General features: G+C 39.4%; 1 protein-coding gene across 15 annotated transcripts in view; it reads left to right on the forward strand.

The window, feature by feature from the left end:
* The window catches only part of TENM2 (teneurin transmembrane protein 2), a 1,087,321-nt gene that overhangs the window by 1,012,252 nt on the left and 47,820 nt on the right, over nt 1-27,249 (forward strand). For all 15 annotated transcript variants that reach the window (XM_039385212.1, XM_039385215.1, XM_039385216.1 and 12 more), the window contains one exon: nt 21,044-21,190. In XM_039385212.1, the coding sequence (XP_039241146.1) occupies nt 21,044-21,190 (147 nt within the window). The remainder of the gene's footprint in view (nt 1-21,043; nt 21,191-27,249) is intronic.

Genomic DNA, 27,249 nt, shown 5'->3' on the forward strand with positions numbered 1-27,249 from the left:
TTCTGTTAGTTCTTCAGGGGCACTGAATGGCCAGGCTTACCTCACAGGACATTTGAGAGTTTCTCCAGATGGACTTCAAGCAGAAAAATGTGAATGCTGTAGGAGAGGTTATTTCCTCTGAATTTCCACTTTTTGCTTCACCTAGTCTGAAATGAAGTCAGCAGAAAAACTTGCTGTGATTCCAGTGACTTTAGGCCAGGCCCACTTAGAACAAATAGATTTGACTTGTGAGAAAGAAAAGCAGGTTTCTACATACAAACCAAAATGCATTTGTTTGGGTTTCTTTACCAGTTTCATGTGCTATATTTACATGGCAGTGGAAAAGAAATCATCATAGCAACCTGCAGGTACCCAAGTTCACTCAGGATGTGTTATTCTATTTAATATCAAATTTGGCTTTAACAGATACTTGACAGAGTGCACACTCTTTGGCATTTCCATGTTGAGTATCTAAGCTCAAAAATTTTACCAGAAATGCAGTTTCTCTCAGCATTACCTGGTTTTAAGCAAAGCACTTTGAAAAGCCTCCCAGCACAGCAGTGTTAGCTCAGTGTTAACAAACTGTTTGTGCAAAGCAGCTTTTTCCTGTGTGCAGCACTATTACATATAAGAATGAATGCAAATAAAAATGAATGCATGTTCCAAGTAACACAGATTTTGGTAAATCTACATCCAAATAATATAAAATTGGAAGGAGGGGTGTCTGGTCTTGCTCAGATGCCTGTACGTAGCTGAGCAGAACTGCAGTTCACTTTGCTTCTTCAGGCAAGGAAAAAAAAAATTGCTTACTGGAGTGGTGATAAAGAAAATTAATCTTTTCCCAGTGCAAAAATAGACCTGTCAGGATATGTTTATTAAGTGATTACTATTCATTGATTGCAATTATGGAGGAAGTTATAACTAAATAATAGAGGGTAATCTAGATGAGGAAAAAAATATTGGAAAACTAATAACAAAGTGAAAGACTAAGGTATAGAAGTTGTTAATCTCAAACCAATTGCATGACAGAAATTTAAGATGGAGGATTTAGTTTTTCCTTGAATCATCTGAGTGTTGTTGAAGCGTGCTGTTACAAAACAGATCTGTTGCTTTCACTGAAAATAATATTTGGATGCTTAAAGCTGTTGTTTTTAAACGGTTGCAGAGGGTGTTCTGTGTATAAACTGTCAAGATAGTATTCCAAGGACAGGGTGATATATATGGAGATCTTATGAAACAGTCAGAAATACCATTTAAAAAGTGTAATTCCATCTGTAATTCATATCCCTGCAGCATGAAATGTGACTCTTATTAAGGTACTGGTGAAAATCTCACTGTGAGACCAGTGAAATCAGGATTTAGTCCTCAGCATTTACAAGTAAAATTTAAAACTCTGAAAATGTATCGTTTAAGGTGAGCTCTCACCAGAAGGTGATATAAGAGGTTTTCTTTGTGGCTGTCTGTTGTATTCCCAAGCTTTGCTCTTGTCTGCTCACGTCCTACATAAGATGTAGGTTAAGCATTCCCTTTCCGACAGAAAGTGGGGAAAGATTGTACTGAAGGCTATTTGATAATAAGAATTGTCTACAGCAGGTTTTGATCCAGACAGTTCTTATATTTTCTGTTCCTTTTTTTTTATTTTTCACTGCAAATGAGCTTTGCTCCCTGGTACAGCTGAACCTCCACCTGCCTCCCTGCTAGACCCAACACAGCCAGGTGATGTGCATCTCTGCAGACCCTGCTGAGGTTCATTCAGGTTGGAAAAGACTTCTAAGATCCTTGAGTCCAACCACAAATGCTGGCCTTGGCACTGCTTTTGGAAATCTAACTCCGGAGCTGGGGATCTACCTCTCTCTTTCCCCCAGTGAGTCCTTGGTCCCTGTACTAAAAACATCAAAATTGTAGGACATGTTCCTCAGTAAATAAGGGATTTGGGAATCTCTCTTAGCCCTTTATCTTATCTTCTGTGTTTTCAGGGCCTTGAGTAAAGAGGAAAGATTGGAAAGAACCAGGATTCTGTCACCTACATGGTGGGAAATAACCTAAAATTTTCAGATACACTAAAAACGTTCAAGCAGAAGAAAGGATTCTGTGTGCAGGATTAAGAATTTTAAGTTCCAGTACAGGATATTTGTGTTAGGTGTTGGGAAAAACCATGTAACAGTAAATGAAAAATTGAGGTAGTTTGTCCAAGCAAGTTGTGGACTCCTCTTCAATACAGCTTTTAACAGGTATTTAGACAAACATCTGTCAGGAACAGCAGAGAGGTGATTCATCCTGCCATGGGGCAGTGAGCTCACTAGAAAGTCAGTGGGCTGTATGAATTCGTTTCAGTCTCGTTTTAAATGAGCTTAAAAGGAAGCATTCCTTCTAAGGAATTTATTTTATAATGGCCTATGTTAGGATTTGTACTTTCATTGCCTTTAAGAATCTAAGGCCACTCTTGGAAGTAGAATTGATCGTTCACCCCGCTAAGAAGGCTAATCTGTGTGTTCTGTATTTGCAGAACAATGGGGTTGTCAATGTGGATATTGAGCCACTCTGAAAGATCCAAACAAATTTACACCCAGCAGGTAAATACTTTCAATGCTCTCCCTTTAAAGCAGGAAGACTCGCCCAGGTGAACCCTTGGTGAATATTATTCCACCTCTGGTTTTACTAAAAAATAAAGTGTAGTAAAAATTTCCTCCTTCCAAGTGTTTTGGGATGACTGTGCCCTTTCCAGCTTTTAGTCATGTTTATATTTTCTGTCAACCGGAAGGAAACCCACAAGTAAAGTGTAAAGATTTAGTTATTTACCTTACCATGAAGTCAATAATCGATAGGGGCATTAATAATGCAGCGTTGTGTTATCTTTGGATATAGCAAGATATTTTTGTCCCATGATAATGCTCTTTGTGTCAAAGATTTTTTTTCTTCTACTACTGATTTCTCCTGTTGTAATTACCACGGTAATGATTCAAAGATGAGGCAATTTTCAGGAGAGATGGAAAGTGTGTGGGAGGAGGCAGTGGAAAGCCATCGTATCTGACAAAGAGCAATTTAGAAGGAGCTAGATATATTAGACTTCTCCAATGCACTTCTAACTTAAAATTAATCTGTAACAGTTTATAACCTATCAAGGCATAAAAAAAATCTCTAGTGAGGATGACAGGAATTTAGATTGCATGCTCTGTGGAGGGAGGAACACATTTTTTCATTTTATTTGAAAAATGTGTAGAATATTTGGGTCGTGACCACTTTTCATTACTGTTGGTACAGAAATATGTTGGTAATATATATGATGACACGACCAGAAATGTTAGAGATGTTGGCTGTTGCTGTACCTGCAGATTCCAGTTCTTCACCTGGGCGATACAATTATCCCACTCTTTTTACAGCTGGTAGCAGGTTCCTCAGTAAGCACACCTGTGATACAGCCTTTTAGGTGCCAAGCTTTCATTGGAGTGTTGTAGGGTGGTTCCCCCCTGTGTCTGTTCAGCAAAACAGAGGAGCAGCAGGTACCTCATGAGGCAAACTCGGAGATTCTCAACCATTTCTGGCGTTCTCTGCACATCACTCACATTTTCATTTCCATCGTGCAAGCGTGGAGAGACTCAAAAGGTAGAAGTTTTCCTTATAAAGTGGTATTTTGGTCACATATGTTATATCATTTTATAACCCAAACCAAGAAAATGTATCAGTCAGTCAGACAAATGGTCATTTAGTCCAGCATCTCTGTCCTTCACTAAAGGTGCAAGTTCCTGCTGAATAAATTTCTTCCTGGAAAGTGATGCTTCTTATCTGTCCCAGCTACATTTGCTGTCGAGGTGCTTTGTTTTGTGAATGTGTCACCTTTTATTTCACCTGCAAAACTCCTCAATAAAATACCTTGGCCCTGAAGTCCCCAGATATGTAGGTAGTACTTGCTTGGGGTTTTGGTTTCTGTTTGTAACTTTGCAAATTCCTGCTGAAATATACTTGGCTATTTTGTGGATCAGGGATGAGTAAACTTTCTGAGCAGCTTCCGTAGCACTAAGGAATCCAGAAGTACGAGATGCATCCACTTACTTTATCATAAGCTGCTTATGTGTATTTGTAAGGAAATATATTCTATCTAGAGATTTGTATATAGTGAGAGTGGTTTGACTTTCAGGGAGTTTAGAAACAGAAATCCTTTTCATTTGCAGAATTTACACGGGGCAGCTGGGGATCTTTTTTGGCTGAAAGGCAAGCTTATTCATGAGGAAGAACTTTCCTGTTTGCATTCTTTGCTGAGGGCTTCCTGTAAATGACTGAAATATGTCAGAGTGCAGTGTCAGAACACTTGAGTGGCTCTTTTCTCTCTCTTTTTATAGGATATTTGCAGAACATGACCTTATTTCTTCCCTTCCTAACCCAAAAAATTTAATGAGTGTGTTTTCAGCAAAACTTCCTGCATTATGTCTAGTACTTCAAAGATGCACCCAGCAGGTACTGGTGAATAGCTTCCCAAACTAAACCACATTTCTTTTTTTCTCCTTTTGGAGGCGCTTCTACATGAGTTATATTGATTTCCTGGCCAATTCTTGAACTCTTAAAAGACCACAAAAAGAGGGGAAGGGCAATCAATCAAGGAGCTGATCTAACTTTTGAAAGGGCAGAGCTGATTTTCCTGTTCACAGGAGTATTCCCAGCATCAGACAATCTTCTCTTCTCCCGCAGATAATATTTTCTGTGTTATTTTGCACCCTGTGGTGTCAAACCGAGTTTCAGCAAGTGAGTGAATTACATGGTGTTGGTGGATACAAAACAACAAAGGCATGGGAATGCTTGTGAGAGGTCAGTGACATGGATTGTATAGAGGTAGAAAGGTAGTACCAGATCTTGAGAGATATATATGTACATACATATATGTAATATTTATACTTCCTAAGAAAGAAATACAAAGGAGAACAATACCTGCCCATCCTTTTGAGGCCTGCTGTTTGTGTTCTTGTTAGAGATACCTTTTCCTTGATCACTTGCATTCTTGCCTATACATTCTACAGGTATAATCTTTGCATCTTCAGCATCAGTTTCACATAATCTTTCGTGCTTGAAGATGCAAATAAAGCCAAATGTGTTTTGCCTGACTGCTGCAATCTCTGTGGAATAACAATTCAGGTGCAAAGCTTTACCTTTTCAGCTTCTTGCCAATTTAGCATCAAATTAATGGTAGGATGCCTGAGAAGTTAGAGACTTGTCTTCCTAAGATATTTGATGCTTTTGAAATTCTCTACTCAATATTTTCTTAGTTTAATGTTGTATTAAAAATATTAATGTCAGAAATAAAAAGGAAAAAATGGTCTCTGTAGCACCTCTGAAGTGTCAGTTCAGGATTTTGCTGTGTGATCTATTTAGGGCTTCAGGGAAAAACGAAACCATTGAAAGGCTTCTCTTTAAACTGTCAGCTCTCTCTTGGGCAGTAACTGCTCGCTGAGGATGAATACACGCTGATGTTGAATATTGATACGTCCTTCTTTCACTAAAAGCCCTTACTTAGACAGTTTTTTAAAAGATCTTAAGGAATGAATATGGGGACTTGTTCAGAGCACGAGTTATGAGGTATCATGAGCCATTCTTACTGAAGAAAGTTTTTTAAAAATTTATGTTATCCAGCTCTTTCCTCTCGTTCTTTCTTTCTTTCCATCCTTATTCTGAGCTGCTTATGAAATGCTCATTAGGATAACATTGCTTCTGGAGATTATTCCTGTAGGTAGCCTCAGCCTATTTCAGTTCAGATATAGTTTTTCTATACATATAAAAAGAAGCAAAGCTTGCTGTTCAACAGAAGTCATCATATAATATAGTATATCTAATTTGTCAAAGAAATTCCAAACATACTTTGGGTTACTGAAATGTAAGAGCTAAATACAAACTTGATTGTTCTTAAAGGCATTTGGGCCTGATGTTGTGGTCCACGTGCTGTGGTTCACCTCTGTATGTTGAAAGTGCGAATAATCAGAGTATTATTGAGGTCACTGTTACCTGATTTATAGCTGCCAAAAAATTGTAACTAACTGTAGATTTCTCCGATTTCCAGCACATACTGCTCTAGTGTTTCCAGTGATACAATACTGATTGACACATAACTCTCCATCTCAGCCTGTCAGTTGTCTTCAAAACACATCCATGCTGGGATAGATGGAGACAAAGCAATACTGGTGTCTCATTAATCTACCAGCAGCTCACAGTCATACTGAAAGCCACAGGGAAAAGAAGGACACGAGAAATTAAGGTTACTGTGTTTGTTGTCATTCCCTCTTCATTCAGTAACAGGATTAGAACAGAAAGGATTCATGGCCCAGCTGTTCTCTGAAGATTTTCAAATCTGAGAGCTGACCCTTAGCACTGCGTGCTACACACTTAATTTAAATATTTCGCTCCAAACAAGTACCTCTCTTAAACACTTAAGCAGTTTTCATGGAAAAGTAGCAACTTTGCTTCCACAAAGACTTCAGTGTGACACGGATCAGAACATTATCCCTAATGAAAATTTAGGCAGAGGAGACATGGCTGTCTGCTTATCCATGCAAAGCTTTTCTGCCTCTCATTCTACTGCACTTAAAAGATATTTTCCCTCCTGCCTTACTGTAATGTGCCAGTTCTATGGCCCATGACTGATGTCTAACATCTGGGATGTGTTGCCTTTTCTTGTGCTGTCTCACTGGTTATTGGGAGCCGTGCAGCGAGTCCCAGATGTTCGAGTGTAAAACGGTCTCTGGGTTCTCTCAAACGTGGTTTGTGTGACAGCACCCAAGTCCTACCCACCTCATTTGTAATTTCTCCATTGCAGAACGCCTTTTAAAAGGCTGTGGGTTTCCTCCAATCTGCAACTAGGGAGCTGTAATTTTGACAAACAACCCACCAGCATCAGGGTTTATGGTTTTTTCCTAATCCCACTGTGTTTTTAGTTTCTATTCACAGTTTTTAACAGTCCAGTGTGGAGCAGGTTGATCAACTTGGCATTGATAGACTGTGGCCTGCTTTTAAAATGCTGTCAAATAAGATATCAACAAAATAGCTGCAAGGAAAGATTCTTTAACTGTTTTGGCATGACCAAACTACACGAGCTCATAGTTAATCATTCATATAATTGAAAAGCATATACACTTCTACCATTTTTGTGTATTTTTAAAGATGAGTCTCTTCTGTATTCATTCTGCTTAAATATAAAATTTCAGATGAGATTTTTTTAGGTAGATGTTGGAAGGTTAAAGTTATTCAAGAGTGTGAAAAATAAGTAAGATTCATAGTGCATCTAGACCACATATGTTTTAATTTGCCCTCAAATAGTTTTTCAGAGCACTGAACAACTGAGCTAAAGAACCACAGTGCATCAAGATGCAGTCCCTGCTCTGAAGAGAATTAGTAGGGATAATAGCTTTGGTAGCTAAGAAATAAATATAATAGTGTAATTGTGATTAAAAACATTCTTTTTAATTAAAAACTAAATCGGTTTATAGTGAAAAATATTACTGGTTTACTAGGTTGTGATTTGAGGCTACAAGCAACACTAAGAGGACAATTATCCAAAAGCACAAATTAGCAAAGAAAAAAATACCAGTTTAGCAATAGCATTTTTTGCAAGAAGAGCATGGTGATTTATTGATCTACTGCTTCAAATACTGTGATTTTCCAATTGTTAGGAATCAAAAGGAATTGCTGAGTTTCTTGTGGAATGAGTTCCTCAAGAATAGAACTGAAGCTGTTTTTGTAAATTCAACATGCACAAACACAAACCCCTAAAGATCCCAGAAGATGCTGATTCCCCTAAAACCAGAGACACATTAGTTCAGATGAGAGAACTGACTTTTTGTTTTAAGCACTGGGAATACCAGAGAGTAGAACTCGGTCCCTAATATAGCATGTAAGCATCCACTTTTCAACACAGTTTAAATATAAACTGATCTGACTTCTTTGCTTTCCATTTAATAAAGCAAGGCAAAATGTGTATGTGCTGGGTTACAGATCACTTCTCTCTGAAATTAATAGAGGAATTAGCATTGTAGCATGCAGTCTTACAATGGAAGGTAGTTGTGCTCAGAATTAAGCAGTTATAGAAAAAGAAGATGGGTGTTCCTCTTCTCTATTTTTTTTTTTACTGCAGAATCACTTGCATTTGAACCAGGAAAGTATTACTGAAAGCAGGAAACCATGGATCATTATTTCCTGCTGAAAAGTGAAGGTGCAATATGACTTTGTTAAAATGTTTGCAGATTCTGATTAATTCTGATCCTTTTTTTTTTTTTTTTAGGGTAATTTGATAGCAGTACACAAAAAGCAGTGACAATGTGCCTTTTTTTGTTTAAAAAAAATTGAAAGGGTGTTTTGGACTTAAATCACTGCATAGGAGTTTTTTAGGGTTCTGAAAGAAAGGTTAACATTGCTTCCATGCAGCATTGCTAATAGATAGTTGAATTGGGGTTGGGGGGAGCATAGTGACACAGATTTTTAGGTGCAGTTCATCTTTTTTTTGGCTTCTTTGGAAACTAGGGGTAAAATTGCTTTTTTGTTACTGCCTCCCTTGGATCGTTATTAATTGATTCTTTATCATGGAGCCAGTCCATAAATATCTTCCTCGTGCCCTTTGAATGTTTGAACCTTGGGGTCTTTTTCTAAAATAAGTCAGGAATATTGATTTAGAAGGGAGAAAGTCTTCCATGTTTAGAGAACAGGTTATCAGAGTCAAGGTCACTCCTTGTGAGGGCTGAACGGGCAACAGTCGCTTGATGGAAATTCTGAGTGTTACACTACAGACAGTGTAAAACCTGTGTAAATGGGTCTGCACTCCTTGTTCCTGCAGAATTCCTTGTTCCTGCAGCATTCCTCACAGAGATGGTTGTGAACCAGAAACCTAAACTACCGTGTTGTTCTTGCACACGTCGCGAAAAGGTTGAAGGAGAAATAAGAACTATACAGAGATTTGTAAGCATTACCCTTCCTTAATTCAGATCCAGAGGGGCCTGTAGATGTTATCAGTTTTATGATTCTTCATTGGAATCTTTTGTTAGTTGTTCTATAAGAATTTTGATTGCTTATATGCTCAGTAAAAAAAGTGAATTAAAATCGGTCAGGCCCACCCTTAATTTCAAACAGTAGTGCATACACTTTATCAAAAGAGTTAATTAGGTATGAAATATCACTCAGCAAACTTTTTGGATACACTGAAGTGTCTCCTGAAATTGTTAATATTTTCATACCACATGAAAATTTTTTTAAAATAAAATTGACTGCTTATTAAAACCTAATTATTTTCCCATTCCTTTTAATCTTTCAATCTTCCATATGCAAAGAATTTTCTAAGTAAATTCTGTCATCTTAGACCAGTAATTGTACTTCTAGTTACCATGAAAGTCCTTAAATCCTCATTACTTAATTTAAGAGCATTACTGCATGGAAAGTTTAAAGTATGAGATGCTTTGTATAGGGAAATATTTATTCAGCAGAAATGGAGTAATTTACCCTATTTGCCTTCCATTAAAGGCTGCATCTGTTTATTCAACTTTTGTAGTTAGTTTCTCCTACTCTACTAAGGATTTTTGTCAGCATTTCTGAGATAAAACATTGTAGTTGGAAAACTTTCTATCAAGTCATATATAATGTGCCTGATTTCTTAAGGTGAGTGTTCCCATTAGTATTAAATGGGAGATTTTGTGAAGTTGTTTGCAGAATATACCCCCAGATCTTAATTATTTATTTTCTTTTCTGTATTTTATTGCTTGAGATAAAGATGTTGTAAAATGTGAGGAGAGATGTCACTCAGAAGTGAACTAATGACAGTGAAGTGAAAAGGAAAATGTCTGTTCTCTTCAGCGTTGCTTCTGGTTTTTCATCCTGTGACAAAAGATTACAGGTTTACTAAAGATGAACTTTCACAGGGCTGCTGCTACCAATCCCTTACTTGAATTAGGTGACTTCAGTCCAGGTTAGAAAATAATTACAATTAATAAGTTGTTTCATTCAGAGTGAGAAGAAGGTGGAGAATTCACTTAGAAGTCTTGCACTGACAGATTTGTATCTTGAGGAGAAAGGCTTTGTCATTAATCTGCAGGAGAGTTTTTCCACTTAAAAAAGACTTTTACAAAAACTTCCTGACTGCTTGAAGCAGTAAATTGGATATGCACTGTGCCTGATTAAGCACATTCCCACATATGTATTTACTCTGAAACCTTGAGCCGTTCCAAAATTCACTTTGCTTGATTACGATCCGTGGAGATCTTAAACTCAATAGAGTCAAACTGCATCAAACCTCAGGAGAGAGACCTTCAGGTGATATTTTGGTGTTACAAGGTGTTCTTCATAGGTTTTCATGGCATGGAGCATTCTGGAAATCCTCTGCAGCTCGAGCCAGAGCAGAACTTGTCTTTCTGCTCCAAACTATTGCTGTGTAGTGGGAAAAGGCTGCTTGGTTTCACAGCTTTGAAGAAATGGTTATTAGCTAAAGAAAAGCCTAATTATTATGAGTTTCTAACACGTTCCTTGAAATGTGCTAACAGTTCAGCTGTGTATAAGCAATGAACAATGACAATATAACCCATTGAAATTGTGGGAATCAGAGTGTGGAAACCTGTTATCTTTTTATTTGAGCACTGAGGGTCAGTAATGCTGGCCTTCAGAGATCTTGTGTTCTGGTACCTACCCCTGGAACTCTTCTAAATGATAATCAGGATAGAAAACAGAAAAGAAAGATTTCTTTGACATCTCTTTGATGTTTAGATTTACTGTGAGCTGCTACTCAAGCTGTATTTTCAGCATTGCAAAGAAAGAACTAATTGCACAGAACTGTAGCACGTTGTCCTTTAGCTGTCCCAGGTACAGACCTTAGAATTTTTTTAATTATTATTTTTGTTATTGGAAATTCCTTTTAACTGGTGATGAGGCAGTCTCCAGATATCTTGGCTGCATCTCCAACCCACTTATCTTGTGTTTCTCTTCCTGAGTGAAGTGCTCCTGACAAACACTCCCAGTACACCAAGTAACAACCTGCCTGTCCTGGTATGGCTTAAAAATTGTCAAATATAGATGCAAGGCAATCAAGTTAAAAGTCTTATTGGTTCTTCTGGTGGCTTCAACAGAGAAATGGAAAATAAATACTCTGCCTAGCAGCAGAAAGACTTAAGTATTCGTTCCAGAGAATTAAGGACACCTCTAGTGGAGGCGAGGGGAGGAGCAGAGCCATCAGTTGCCTGATAGTAAATATGTTTAATATAAAGCAAGCAGAGCCTAAAGACTTGTTTCTCTTCCAAATTTCTTCCAAGTGCAGATTAAACACTCTTGGCTTTCTTGGGGGTGGAATGGAGAAGATGATCTCCCTAGCAGATCAAAATCACTTTCCCAGATTTATTTAGTATTTAAATATCAAAGCAACTGGCTATATATGAAGGATTATGAGGTTTCTTCCTTCACCACGTAGGCAGGTTTTAAAAAATGGAACAAAAAGAGAACTAACTTATGTTTTGTCTGTGTGTGCAGGATTTAAACCAGTTTATTTATGAAAACAACATTTTTATTTCTGTAGCTTTTATTAGCTATTTGTGCAGTTGGTAGATATAAAAATTGGAAAATGGCATGATATTCATGAGGCTTATGTATATTGACAAGGAATGCAGAATGGAGCCTTGCACTTTAGAATTAAAGGCATGTTTATGGTTTACGTACTGAAATATTCATCTTCTATCCTACATCTGCCAAACAACTCAGCATACACAAATACATAACTCAGAATGCATTGCTTATCTATTTTAATTTGTTTTCCATATATTGCCTCTGTGGCAGAATACTGCTCCTAGGTCATGGGCATTATTTCAGACTTCACGCTTGTACATATTTAAGCTCCAGAAATTCTAGCCTTAACAAACATGTGAGATGTATTTATTTTACTATTCAAATATCCATTATTTCTGGTCACTTCTAATAATATTTTTCTGTCATGAATATTTAGGATTACTGCAGACCAGAAGGAGTATGAGAAGCATTTAGTGAGTGTTACTATTTTTCATTCCAAACTATCCCACAATGCTTCTTAAAAACTTTCTGGTTTTTTTGTTTGGGATTTTCCTTTGGGACAGCTGGAATGTTTGAACTCTGAAGTCTGAAACCATACAGTGTGCAGCCATGGAATCGATGTGATTAATACTTTAAGAAGATCAGCTGCAAAATATAATGCACATGTCTATATAGTCCTGAAGGGATTCCAAAGTCCTGTACCAAATTTAAGGGACAGAACATACTAATCTGCTACACAGTAATAGAGGAAACTGTCTACTTATGTTAAGGCTCATATTTATTCTGCTGTTAGAGATAACCTGTGCTCTTACACAGGATCTGCATTTGCATACCTGAAAGTTAATTGCTAAATTATAAATTCTATGCAGGCATTAATATCTAATGAATAGCAAGTAATTATATTTTAATAATGCCTGAGAAAACTGGGATTCCCTGCCCTGAGAATTATGAATTATAAGGCTCTAAAACCAAAGGGATCATAGATAATTCAGTTTGGATGGGATGTCAGGAGGTCATCTGGTCCAGCCTCTTCCTCAAAGCAGAGTTGTTAAGAGGTCAGACATCAGACTTGGGCCCACAGTTTTTTAGCAGATTCCCTACAATCCTCCTTATTGCCCACTGGACAGGCTGTTACCACTCAGTGCCCTTCCTATGCATCTTCTTTAGCATATTGAGCAACATAAGTAGTGTGTAATATCTGCTTTTTCTCACTGCAGTTCCCTACTTGTGTGTGCACAGCCCATCCCCTCACATCCCTGAATTCAAATCAAATTAGAAATACTGCTGTAAACCACTATTAAGTAGCACTGACATAAGGGGAACAGATCTGTTTGGTCCCTGTAAATGCTGACTAAGCTTACTGGGCATTTCGATTGACTTAAACTCCTCTATTTTGTAAAGCTTTTGATATGTTAAAATAGTTATGGTCAGAGGAATGCAATTTGTATTTGGAGCTAAAGTGGATAATAAGTGATTTTTATTTTTCTATATATGTGGAAGTTGTCATTTAAGGAGTAAAGGAGTTCATTCCTCCTGTATGCCATAAGTGGGGGGTTTGTGAAGTTAAAAAAAAGTATTTTGGAGCTAATAACTGAACTGAGAATGTCTTCCCCCAAAAAAACCCTAAATTGCATTAGGTCTGGAATATTAGTTTAGTTTTAGTAGGACTTTATAAAAATGTTTGGAAATGGAAAATTTGATGCTAGTGATATTTGGCTAGGATGGATACATCCAAGTGCTGCTTCTTTCTTTGGGGAATGATCAGGCTCACGCTGGCCTGATGAAAAGAGGAGTCCATTTCCAAGTGATTCACTGCCTTCAGGCAGGAGAAGCCCTAGTTATCCATGATCCTTCCAGCAGGCAGGAAGGGCTGTAAAGCCACCAGCAGCAGTTTATGATCCAGAGGTTTTCCCCATGCTTGGTAGTCAGCTAACACATAGAAACCAGAGAAAACCCGTGTTTTCTGAAGAACAACCACTTATATTAATTTTAAGTATGATATAAAGTGCCCAGCTACAGCCAATCTGACATGAGGTTGTACATTAGCTGACTGAAATCTGTGTAATTCTGTTGAATTTGGCTGAATTTTGCCAGTGTGGACCCTGTTTGCAGGATAGTTTTCTGTCTACCTCCGTCCTAAAGGATTACACTGGTGTGCTTATACTCAAAGTATTTGTACATTCAGCTCAGCAGGAAACGGCTGATTTAACCTGGCTTGGTGTTTACCTCCCCTGCCTCTGCTCTGAAACTTGCTTGCAACAAATAGCGTTGCTTAAAAACATTTCCTGAGCAGTAAATCTGGTGATGCTGCCTTCCCTTTAGAATTTGAAGCAGAAGAAATGCTGGGTGGCATCTGTGTCCTGGGAAAAGCTGGGCAGTGACAGTGGAGCTTCCTCTGCTGACCCATAGGGGCATTCAGAGGGAAAAAGCTGAAATACAATTATGGTGTGAATCCTAATTTTTATGAAAGAATGACTGAAACCGCTTGCCATAACACTGTGATTAATGTAGGGATTTTACTTACTACACTGTAGTTAGGTTATATATTCTTTTAAATATGAAGTCAGTGTTTTGCTTGTTGCCCTTCAATTGACTGAATTTACACATCCTGTCAGATAGGTCACTTCATCATTACACTGCCACAAAACTATTTATATAGACGCTATTTTAGAGATAAATCCAACTTGAGGAGGCTTCTTTCTCAGAAAAGATATTACATATTACAAAGGATGATACCAGTCCTTGTGTGCAATATCAGAAACATTAATACAGTAAAAGATTATGGTTGTGGTAGTGGTTTTATGAATGTAATTTCACCTGGAATTATATTCTAAATGGATTTTGTTACAGTAAGATTAATTTGAAAGACTCGGCTATCTTAAATACAAATTTTACTGCATCTTTATATGTCTTTTTACTGGGTATATGAATAGGAGTTGAATATGAGTCTTGTTTGAGAAGAATACACTGTGTAACTGAAATGTGCTGCTGGGGTCAGATTTTAGCTCTTGCTCAGAATTTCAGCAAATAATCTCCTTGGCCTGTAGAAGGAATTATGCAGCTCTGCTGCAGCAGTGTCTTTACCTATGTTCCATGTAACTACTGTGCCTATGCTGGTGCACAACCCAAACTGTTGGCACCTGGCCACGATGAAGCCACAGTGCAGAGCCTTGGTTTGCGTGCAGGATGTGGTGTGTCCTCGTGTTCACGTTGGCAATATCAGGGTGCAGGCAGGACACTGCCTGGCAGGATCACCCTGGCCCTGCCCACACTCTGTGGGTGATGTGGGGGCTGTGTGGGGTTTGGATATCATGAGCATCCCGCATTGGCAGGACTGGATTTGGCCTCCTGGCTGCTGCAGAGCACTTGGCATTGCAAAGGCTCCTCACTCTTGTGACTGAACTTCCCATAATGCAGCCTCTCTTCCTTCTTGAAACTGTCTTTATATACACGGGTAGTCCGGATTCGGGGCTCAGCTGGAGTTCTGTATGTAGACTCAACCTTCTGAGCAGACATGGATTTTTTGATCACTGATCTGTTTGCTTTCCTCAAATCTCAGGACAGTGTAGCACAAACTGTCCCCCTCTTTTCCCTGCCCAGCTGTTGGCAGCTTGGAGAGGGTGGGTCACACCAAAGGCTGGTGACAGAAAAAACTCTGTTAGTTGTGCACAAGAGAGAGACCTCGAGGGTGTCTCCCCCTCAAGAAAGTCTCAGGAGCCCATCTGCTTGAGTCGCTTAAAATGAAGTTGGATAAAATGGAATGTTCTGCTGGGAGCAATCCCTTGTTAACAAGGTGTGATGCTCTGACAGCCCTGGGGTTTTTTTCAGTCTCAGATGTTTGGGACCTATATTGCAACATGAGCTTTCCTCTCCTTTTCTCTGTGTGTGTGTGTGTATCTTTTTATTGTTCTTTTTCTTCAAAAAGATGCAAGTGACTTTTTTGAAACTTCCTTTTTGATACCAGCAGTTCCCCTTTGTGGGAGCTTTACTGCTCTTCTAAAACATCAGACGTTTTTCTCATATTTCTCTATTTTGTTTGGAAAATTTGGATGTTCCCTGAGTTCCTGCCTTTATGTGTGAAAGACTGAAATTGTATAGATAGAATTTAGAGGGAAATTCTGTTATGACATACATGTCCCAGGCAATTAAAGGAATCTTACTTAAAATTAACAATTGTTTGTCGGCACAAGAGGTATTAGAGTGGAGGATTTCAGGGTCCTTGAAACTTAATTTTTGGTCTTTCCTTTTTTTTCCAGCCTGTTCAATAAATAAAATTGTAGCTGGGCCAACTCAGGCATGTATTCATCTGCCCAACACGTCTGCAAATAGATATTTATTCTATACATTCCTTTGTTTGATATCTGGCTTAAAAAAAATATTTAGGGCGTTGGGTAGTTTTTAAAAAAAAAAAGTTTTCTCCAGAAAAATAAAAAGGGATGAGAGGAAAAAGAGGCAAGAAAGCCAGTCAGAGCATGTTGGTAACAAATTCTTCAGTGCCACGGAGAAGCTCCTGCTCTGTGTGAGTCCTCTCTGGAAACCAAGCAGAGCTGCTGTGGTACTTGAGCAGTGACAATGGCCTTTGTGTTACACTGAAAAGCTGGGTTAATTCTTAACAATTTGTCAATCAGTGTCACTATCGTGCTTCAAAGACCTGGGATGGTGCCCCTGCATGGCTCCAGCCTGTTCTGGAACTGTCCAAACTCACCCAAAGGGGCTTCACCTCTCACTCAACAAATACTGTATTGCATTGACATGTGCTTAGTTACTTGCTTTGGGGGTTGAGTTTATTTTAGTTGAAGTGTTGCTCTGCAGAAAATAACTTCTGTGTGCTTATCATAACACTATGTGTCATTTTTATTTGTATGCCCTTTCTTTGGCTTTAACTAAGCCCTGCAGGCTTTGGGATTGAAGGATTTAAAAATAACAATAGCAAATAAAAAGCATAATTTTATTTTCAATGTTGCTAGGTACCTTGTTCTATGTACCTCATTTATTATTTGCTAGATAGCTGTAGGCATACCAGCACCTCACTGAAGGAATGAACAGAAAATATGAAAACAGTGATTATCCTCTAAAATCCAAATTAAACAGGCTATTGTCATTACTGCTTTTATGTCATTTCTCTATATTCTTCAGGTACCATCGTAGCCCAGACTACTGTTATTTGCTACAGCTCTGTAGTTAACAGCTCTAATGAGAAGAGGAGAATTTAAATGTAATTTAAATGATCCCCTTGAAACTTGTGTGTATCCTATGAGCGAGAAACCGCTGTGCTGTAGAACATACTCTACTGCAGGGCTTCTTCACCCACAGGACCACCTGGTCCAGCCTTACTTCAAGTCAGTGGAAAGGCTTCACTGCCTGCCAGGGGGCTTTATCTCTCTGCCTGACCTCCTTTCACACAACCTGATCCAAACAGGAGATATCACATTCCAGACTGTCGCTGAACCGCATGTGCACTAAATGGGGAGGGGTGCTGGGAACCCCTTCTGCTTGAAAATCCTGTTTGAAGGACTTTGGAGGATAGATGGCTGATAGACAGTGTAGGATCAGAAGGACTCAGAAGACATAACCTCTTGATTTACTTTTCTTTTTCCATATACAAACAGTAGAAGCTAAAAACATCATCCATTTCTGTAAGTGCTTACGAGATACCACTAAGATTTTACTTTTTTTCCTCTATCTCTCCTATTCTCCTTTTTTCTTTAATTATGCTAAGAGGCTACCTATTCCTTCGAAGTTTGAAAACTTTAAAAAGTTCAAGATTTCTCTGACTTCTCTATCCCTGGTTGCCCTTTCCCTTCTTTTCTTTCCAGAATGATTTGCTCCACCATAAGTGGGAGTTCTGATGATTCTGACTGAAACCAGAAATTAATTGGGCAGACTTTATATTTCAATTTACCTAAAATGTTTGTTTTGCAATTTTAAAGTAGTTTATGCAAAGGAAAATCTATGTATGTCTGGGAAGCTGGACAGGTGTATTTGTATACCTGGAGTTTGTGAGTATCAGTGGAGTGAAAAGGAACTCTGTGCAGAATTTATCCAAAACTGGATTAGAATTACTGCCAAGACACTGGAAATTAATTTGCCAAGTTAAAAATTAATTAATCACCTTCTAATTTGGTGTCAGAACAATTTCATTGTAGATGAAACCTATGAGTATTCTCTTGTAAATATATCCAGCACTACCCATTTTCGAAACAAGCACTGTCCGTATTGTTTTTGCTGTTCATAACGATTCTGATTCTGATGATCTCTCGTATGCAAAACATACTGAAATCTTTCTTGCTGTTTTAATTACTGCATATGCACCTGTACTGAAGGTCCCAGTTTCCAATCCCACAGACAAGTTGGAGACAGAGAGAAGGGAGGCTGCATTAGTGTTTCACCTTTAGCAGCAGCTGCAAAAGCGTGAGACACTTGAACTGCTGTTGCCTGTACTCTGCCTGTTCTGTGAATAAATAGGTTGTCAATCTAGCACTTTAAACAAGCACTTTCTTCTTTTTTTAACCTTGCTTCTTGACATTTTCCATTAAGCATACTGTAATGGAAAAGATGAGGGGAATTGCTCTGCACAGCAGGAATAGCAACCTGTCTGCTTAGCACGAGGGGCCGTTCTCTGAGCTGTGACTGAGAGCTTCATACCACCATGGGTTACTTAAGATAAGATGTTGATAGCCCTTCCCTCTGTGACTGCCTTACTCAGAGAACTCATAAGCCAGCAGGCTGCACACTGCTGAGCGTGGGCTGCAGAGTGAAACTCTCCAAATCCCTTGAAGGCCATCAAAGCCCACGAGCCACGTGGAAATGCTGTGTGTGCAGAGGATGCTCACCAGTACTACTCGTTGTGCACATACACATGGAGGAAAATTTAAAAAGAGATAGTCAGCACAATGCCTGAATTTAAACTTTATTTAGAAGAAAACTTGTGAATACTAGATCTGGAGCCCTGTTGTCTAGTTGGTCTAGCAGACTGTAATGCTATAGAGATATTTCCTTGAAGAGAGGCAAAACCAGAAATCCATATATGCACATAAACATGTATAGATAGAGACACAACCATGCAAAATACCTAGTTAGTTGTCCATTACTTAAAGCTGTTTTGAAGTTAATTCATCATTAATTTAATAGATCTTTAAAAGAAGACATTATTCTCCAAGTACTTGTATCTTATTATTATGGCCTACCGCTGTTCATTCCCTTCCTTCTGATATTTATGTTATTCAAACAGTGTGTCTTTGGAAGGCTGTGGTTAAATAAGCTCTAGAGAGGTAGCATAGTGTTTCCTAGCAACATCATGTCTATAGCAGTGGTGCTGCCTCCTCTCCTTACACTAAACGCAAAGTCATGTCCATTAATCCCCAGCTGCACTTAAAACTTTTCAGGGATTTTGCTAGCTCCCTACTGTTCATGTTTTCATCTTGCTCATATGCTGCAAGGCAAACTGCTTCAGTGGTTTAATTCTCTTCAGTGCCTCCATGTAAAACCAACCGTGTGTGTATATTCACAATTACTGTTTGTTTTTCCTTTAAAACAAATAATTGGTCCTACACTGTGATGCCTCCCCTCAAACACTATCATTTTGGTCATTCAAACAACCTGACAAAATGAAAGAGATAAAATAAATGTCTTGAAAAATCTATTACCTGTGCTGCAAAAGTAAGTGAAATTTCATGCAGCTAAGCTATGTGATGGCAAAGTAACCATAAATTTAATTGAAAGGGGCACTATTTTTTTAATACACAACAACACTGAAATACAGCTTATAGGACTTGTTTATATCTGATAGCTTTCTGTGTAACATGAACTGAATAGACTTGGACCTGTTGTGATAAGTGGTAAACTCCTGCAGAAGTCTGAAAACCAGTGTGGGGTCAGAGGAACTACCCTCTGCCATCACCTGGCTACAGCCAAGGAGTTGGGAGGAGCAGGAAGAGAGAAACTCAGAGCTGTGGCTTTCTGAACAGGTTTGTAGAAACACACAGCAGCCCAAATTAGTGATTTCTGGAGGGCTTCAGCCTTTCAACACTAGCGGGAAAGCTGTGGTAACTTGACCATTTCTTCTGTTCCCTGCTACCTGCAGAGGCCAAGGGGCACAAAGGTGACATCCTGTCATCTTAGCCTTTCTCCAGTGCTGCACATCTGAGGCGGTGCTGTCAGGCAAAGAAAACATATTTGTTTGTTTTCAGGGTATTTCTCGCTGCTACCTTCCTCACTCACAATTGATGGGAAGAGTATCCACAGTCTGGTAGGGTGCCCATTAGTCCTTTTGTGCTTTTAAAATACCTGGAGGAGTGGAATACTTAATTAATAGTCACAGCTTGGGGGCACGGTGTCAAATGTGAAGGACTAACGCAACCAGTCAGTGAGAGCTGAGGGAGCTGCAGTGGGTCCCTGCATGTCTTGATTCCAACAGTGACTCGTCACTGCTGGTGGAGAGGTGAAGCCTTGTGAGCTGTTCTGAGGTAAAATTTTCTGTCCAAAAGTGACAGCAATGAGATCTTTATTCCATGTTCTCCAGTGGTTGTAGAGATGGCAGGATCAGACTGTACTTTCAACTCAAACGAGAGCTTGTGAACGTTTGAGATCCAACACCTGTTGTCAATATGGCCACACAGTCTTCTGCTCAGAGTTGTGAAGAGGTGCTGTGAGAGACCTGCTGCAGGTCACTTAAATCTCTTCTGTCACCTCCACAGACAAATACATGTGCTTGTGAGGATTGGGTACTGATGGATTTAGTTGTATTTACCAAGGCTGCAGTTTGGTTTTCTTACCCTTCTTCATAATGAATATTCAGTAAGGTACCAGTAGTGCCTCCTGAGACTCGTTTAGTTCCAGGAAAAAGCAGCTGAGGTATTCTATCACCTATGGACATTTGTTAGAACGTTAGCATTTGTTAGCAGCTTAGCTAATTAATATTTTTGTTCCTATTTCGGCTCTTGCTATACAATAAGTCATGTCATATCCATAATCAATTCAAAACATACATCTTTTGGGGGATATCTCCTCTAACGTGTTTTTCAGAAAGTGCGAAATGCTACATTCGTAATATAAGTAAACTTAGCGTTAAATAAGTAGGTAGCCTAAAACCACTGTCAGTGAAGGAAAATATTTTCAAAAATATTTATTTAAACTTCGTGTTTACAGACAAAACTATTTATTTAAACTTTGTGTTTAGAGACAAAACTATTTATTTAAACCTTGTGTTTAGAGACACTGGAGAATGATGCAGTTGACAGTGCAAAAGCCCTCTGAGCATTGACAAGCTTGTTGAAGAAGACGTTCCCCCTCCCTGTGTTGTGTGCACGTAGGAGACAAATCTTCTGTCAGCAGACTGTCAGCTCGAGGTCTGAACCTTCACAGGATTTTTCAGGCATGTATTAGAGCAGGTAGGGATCCTCCTGCCCTTTGGCTCGAGCTAGATCCCCATTTCTCAGAGGTGTCCCCTTTCTTCACCGAGAGCGTTTGTCCCAGCAGCAGGACCTTTTTGTCTGCACAGTAACACTGCAGCGGGGTGGGTGTGCCCTGGGCTTACCTTCTGCGTTTGTCCTCCCAGATGGATGCCCGGACCTGTGCAATGGCAACGGGAGGTGCACGCTGGGCCAGAACAGCTGGCAGTGCGTCTGCCAGAGCGGCTGGAGGGGGCCGGGATGCAGCGTCGCCATGGAAACCGCCTGTGCCGACAACAAGGATAACGAGGGAGGTGAGCAAAGCCTTTCGATTCCCGGCCCCGAAAGAGCAGAGGGTTGCACACACCTGCTTCGGGAGTCACTGCTGTCAGCGGTGGTGTTACATTTCTCTCCGAGCAGAGGAGAGGGAGGAGACGTGGGGACCCACAGCTCCCGTGGCGGGGCGGGCAGGATGCTCAGCCCCACCCCACACCCCATCGGTGGGGAGCGTGGCCCTGCCCACCGGCACTGCTTGCTGTGGCTCCTGGTGCCCGTGGGCTGCAGAAGAGCTCCCCGTGCCTGTGCACAGCAGAGCAGCTGACAGGGCAGGGTGTTTGGCAGTGTTTGTCCTGCCCTGTCTGTGCCAAGGGCGTGCTCTGCTGTGCCCAGCACTTGCTGTCGCACTGCACAGTTCACGTGCCAGATTTAGAAGGGCTGAACGAGGTGTGCTGAGCAGGCAGGTATGGTCTGACATCCCTCTTCCATTTTCCATCCTCTTTATCAGGCCTATCCTATTAAATATGGAATATGTCCTGTGTTTCCCTCCAAAGATGGCTTTACTTTATCAAGTTTTGTAAGAACCTTCCATGGTGTATTAGGCCATGCTGTCCTGAAGGCAGATCTAAGAAGTTGTGCCATCTAAACAAGGTTGCTTAATTTGCTCCTTCATTTGAAGCAACTTTCAATACAATGTCCTTAGTAAGTCACATAAATTCTTTTTCATGTGCTCCTGCTCTCTGTTAAAAACCAAACATCAGACACAACTTTCATCCTTGAGATTCCTTCGCTTTTCTTTGGCCAATGATTAATCTAAAGAGCACATCTGTTGTTTGCTGCTTAATAAATGTTTTATAACATTTAATGTTTTATAAATGTATTTCATAAAACTGCAAAGAAACATTTGGCTGCTTTGAATGGCTTCTTCTAGGGTAAAATTGTCATTAAGATGACTGCTTTAATTTTATATAAGATTTCAGGGTTTAGAAATTGTTTGTAAGTCCCAAACTGAGAAACAGGGGGGTTTGGTTTTGATTACATGATATTAACCACATCTGAGTATCATCACTAGTTTTAATATGAAAATCCTCTATTAGTTCCTTGGTTTCACATGATCAGGGCTTATGGAAGTATTTTAGAAGTGCTAAAGCTGATTCAATTTCAGAGAACTAGAACTTGATTTATAGCTGTAACTGAATCGTAAAGAGCAGAATCTAACTGCTAAGTTACATTATTGGCATTTAAATATAAAAAAAAAAACCCACTAAACTTGTCCTAATATGCTCTGGGAGAAACTAAAAGGTGAACTGCTTAGATTTGCAGTTTTTACAGACTTTGAAGATTATAAAGGACAATTTGAAAATGGATGTATCATTACAGTGTCCTCAAAGCAAGGAATGACTTTGGAAAACATTATTAGAAATACTGGAATAAGAGGTTTATTTATCTATCCAGGACATTATTCTGCATTTGTATAACAGACAGGCAAACAGGGGAAAAAAATGACCAGTGAGACCATTCAGCTGTTCATCCTAATGTAAAATTGCAGAATTCTAAAACTCAGTTCACAGATGGCAAATGGTAGTTCATTGAAGGCAAAGAATACATAGACTATGCCATACAATAGACATCTAATATTATGTATTACTAATTAATGCAAAATCCTGTATTCCATTACCAGGCAGGGTGCGTGGTTTCTGGTTTACCACAGTAAAGCACCTCAAAAAGAAAACAGATTGGTGAGGCTGAAGGCTGGGAAGATTTAGGGGAGAACTCTTCGGATGTTCTCAAGGCTTGCAGGTTGAAGTCATTTTTTTCCAGAGACTAGAGAGGTTATAGCTCATCACTTCTTGTGAGTGTAAAAAGATTGAAAATTTATGCTTGTTCCAAGGTCCAGATAACCTGAGAAGTCCCTTTGACCCACACATTTTCACATGGGGATTTTATGATAAAGGCAGAAATGAATCCTCTTGTCTTTTGACCCTGAGCTCAGCACTTTAATTCAACAGTCATTCCTGCTCCCCCATGGTCTCATCCTTACTGTGTTTCTATAGAGTGCCTGTATGAGGGAGCTCAGGTGCTGTTCCTCCACACACTTGCCAGGCATATCTGAAAAACCAAAGACACTTGAATTTTGCCACCCCGTGTGTTGTACCTGGCACAGGCTGAGTTACCCACAGGCTGTGGCACTGCAGAGCTCTTCAATCTCTCTCGTGCCCTGGTGATTTTTGCTGTTGCAGTTTGCTTGATTATGTTTTGAGTTTCAGATTTCATTGAGACAGCGTGGGGTCCTTTCCAATATGCACTGTGAGGACAGAGCCATTGTCATCACCATCAGTTTGTCAAACTGTCACAAGGGCTACAACAAAACTCAAATATAGCATTAATCACTTAATGCTTAATATCTCAGAGTGCAGTTCTGCCTTTGCCTGAGCTGTACTGCTCTTTATGTGTCTGGATCACCACACACCTGGCCAGGAATGTGTCCTGTGTCCTGTGACCTGTGTGTTTGTAGGGGAGCATGCAGGAATGGAGAGGCTGGAAGGGATTTGTGCTCTCTGCTTTGAACTGCACCTTTACATTATTGTGACTGTGTATAGAAAGGAACAGACAAAATTAAGTTTTCTCATTAGACAAAGCTGAAAACTGTACTATGGGAATCAATGCTAAAGATCCAAATAGTTACCAGAACCCCAAGTTTCACATAAAATGCAAGATTATTGGAAGTTAAAGAAATTGCCTCTCCTTCCAGTCACTCTTTTCGTTTGAAACTCAGCTGAGTTTATTTGCAGCAAAATGTTGAACTCATTTGCTGCTCCATTAGCAACACTGCTCTGTTAACATAGGCAGGTAGTTCTGGGGTAGTACTGAAGATGCAAGCTGTTCTTTCAGAAGGCAGTAGGGTTGCTAAAAATACTTTTTTTTTTTTCCTAAATGGGGTCCTTCTTCAGACAGCTAAACCTCCTTCCTTTCTGTCCATCTATGTATGTTGTAAAGTGCAGTTCCTTCAGCATGTCACTGAAAGGGAATTATCATTTTCTATCTTCCATTTTTCCCCATGTGGCAGCAACTCCAACATATTTTGGAGCTCTCTCCCTGTTCAGCCATTCCTATTGTAATTTGTATCTTAACAATCAGATTCAAAGGCCTTGGGCCAAGTCTTCATTTCATGGATGTCAGGAAGAGCATTGCCACTGACTCCAGAGGGATTCCCATTTGTCCTGCTTTGTCTTATTATCTGCCACAATTCAAACTCCACACTGTAGTTCAAAAAGAGAAAAATGAAAGATTATACTTAATATTTTCTTTCTGTTTTAGTTTAATGCTCTTTAATTGGTTTATTCCTATAAGGGGCAGATGTGTCTCTGTCTCGTTGAGACGTAAAAATCTTCATTTTAAATGAAATGTCAGTGTGGATTACTTACATAAATAAAATGTGATTCCAGAGCAGAGAGAGGAGAGGTGTCCAAAGCTGTTTTATCCTCCCAGGGCTGTTCAGGTGGAGCTGGGCATGACCTGAGATAGCACTGGACCTGCATTTGTCCTCACCATCACAGGTCAAACCAAGATATAGGCTTAACAAGGTCTTCATCCTGGGAGTGTTCAAGGCTGGGCTTGGACAGGGTTTAGAGCAATCTGGTCTAGTGGAAGGTGTCCCTGCCCATGGCAGAGAGGTGGAAATAGATGGTCTTTAAGGTCCCTTCCAACCCAAACCATTCTGTGACTCTATAATTCATTATAAACCTGTTTATGGTTCCTATGGCTCTTTGCTGAAAAAACTTGAAAGTCTCTTATTTATCTGTTTATTTATTTATTTGTCTTTAAGGCCGAAGCCTGGCTGAAAAGGAGGAGTATTGTGGCATTGACTCACTTCTAAGTTCTCTTTAAATTGGAAAGTGCTTCTGTTTTCCGAACCATGTTTGTATTACACAATTTACTCACTATGGCCACTTCTAAAACCAATATCTCTCCTTAATCAGTCCCTCAGTAATCTAATCATTATTAAGCATCTTTTGGAGGGCTTAGAAATAGCTTTATTTTAAGACCTATAATTGTGCTTACAATATATAATCCCCCCAATAGACACATATAACCCATTTAATTCACTGTGGGTTTATTTTAGGAAATTAAGGCATTACAGATGGTATTTTGAGGAATGGGAGAGGATATGCTACTTTTTAAATTCCTGTTTCTTTTGACATACTGCATAAGGAAATCTCTGCAGTGGCTCTTTATACCCATCTTTTTGCAAAAACTGTTTTATCATAATTTGCTTGTTCCTAAATTGAAAAATGTTTTTAGTATCTCCTTAAATTGTGTGTGTTTAACTAGATTTCACCTTAGACCTTATAGTGCCTCCAGGTACATTAGACAATGTAATACATATAGCAAAACTCATATATTTTTTCTAAAGAATATTTTCATTAGGATTGGATGCTGCTCATACCCATTATGTTTTGAGGGGTCTTTGTTCTGAGCATCTTGGGATAATTTGGGAGAGATATTTAAGAACCCTGGCCTCTGCAGAAGCAGCCCTGCCAGGAGCCCCTATTGCCCACTGGGGTTGCTCTTTCTAGGCTTTTCTTTTCCTTCTTTCTCTCTTCTTTCACCTTTTGCATTTTTTAAAATTACTCATTTTTATACTTTTTTATTGCCAATGCAGTTGTGTAATCTCAGAGAAAGAAAAACAGAAAATAACCAAAATTTTGCTAAATTGGTTTGTTTCAGATTTGATCAGGATGGAGAGGACAGGTGCAGGCAGGTTAAAAAAGAAAACAAAAAAAAGAAAGAAATTAAAAAAAGGCTTAAATGCAATCACTGCTTATTATCACTTCCCAGATCACATTTCTCCTCAAAATGTAATTATCTGCACTAAAATTGGGAGGGGAAGGAAAGGAAGCAACCCACAGCAGTATAGAATACTAAGCTAAATAGAATGAGGAGTTTCTTATTTGTTATGCAAAGTGGGACATTCTTTTTAAAATACATTTTAATTTATTTTCCACTTGGCTTTCCAAAGAGAGATGTGCATCTCTCAGAAGGCAAATTTTGCCCTTCGGTTTGTTACTTTATAGCTGTAACCCCACCAAGAAGTACAGTTGGTGGTAATTCTGTTTGGCACAATACATTAAAGATAATGAATGAGAGAAAGTCAGCTATCTGCTCCGGTATGAAATCTCTTCAATTCACGAGGAAAATACATTTCTAGGCAAGTTCACTGTCAGGACAGTGCACTTGACTGATTGAAAGGCTGTTTATTTGAGTTGTCTTAGAAAACTCATCTCTGAAATTAGACAGAAGGAAAATAGAAGGAAAAGAGAAGTGTCTTCCTGCAATAAACATTTAGAAAAAAATTGCTTTTAGAAAATTACAAATCCTTTGACTTGATACTGCGTCAGGCTCGTGACATTTAAGATAATACAAGTATTTCGCAGCACAAAAGCAAATCATGTAATTTAGCTTGCCTCAACAAGCACTGTCTCAGCGGGGGTCTCTAATTCAGCACAGACAAAAGATTTTATGAAGTTCTCAATATAAATACCCAGAATACTCTTGGCGCAGAAAATACCTTCCCAGAGCCTGTACAATAGTCAGTTTTAGAGCATTAAACGCAATCAGGAGTTGAAATCTGCTGGGGGTGGGGGCCGGGGTGAGTCATGTGGGCTGGGGTATAAAATGTGTACCAAAACTAGACATTTATGTAAGTTTGACAAGAGCTAATGAGTGTGCCTGTGTGTGATTCTGTTAAAACTTGGTGTCAGCCTCTAATCGCCTTTGCACACATTAGCCAGCTTATCCTGCCTCTGCCCCTCACGGGATGTGTTCCCACAATAACATGCTCATACAACCCGTGGAGAGGCGAAAGCAAGAAATTCAGTGGCTGCAAATTCCATGGTTTAAAAAGGCCTTGGTGTCCGTGTAGGTATCTGTGCACCCTGGGGCTGAATAAATGTGTTTTTTCAAGATTGCTTCTTGTCTTGGAGCTGTCTGGGTCAGCTTCACTCTGAGCAAGGTGGGGTTTGGAGTTGGAGCATCAATAATCCACTATACAGGGGTGCTGAGAGACCCCCAAGCTCTCAGGGGGGTGTAGCTGGAG

Source organism: Pipra filicauda, unplaced genomic scaffold (genome assembly GCF_003945595.2).
Source record: "Pipra filicauda isolate LSUMZ 115617 unplaced genomic scaffold, ASM394559v2 scaffold3_size10097308_pilon, whole genome shotgun sequence".
NCBI lineage: Eukaryota > Metazoa > Chordata > Aves > Passeriformes > Pipridae > Pipra > Pipra filicauda.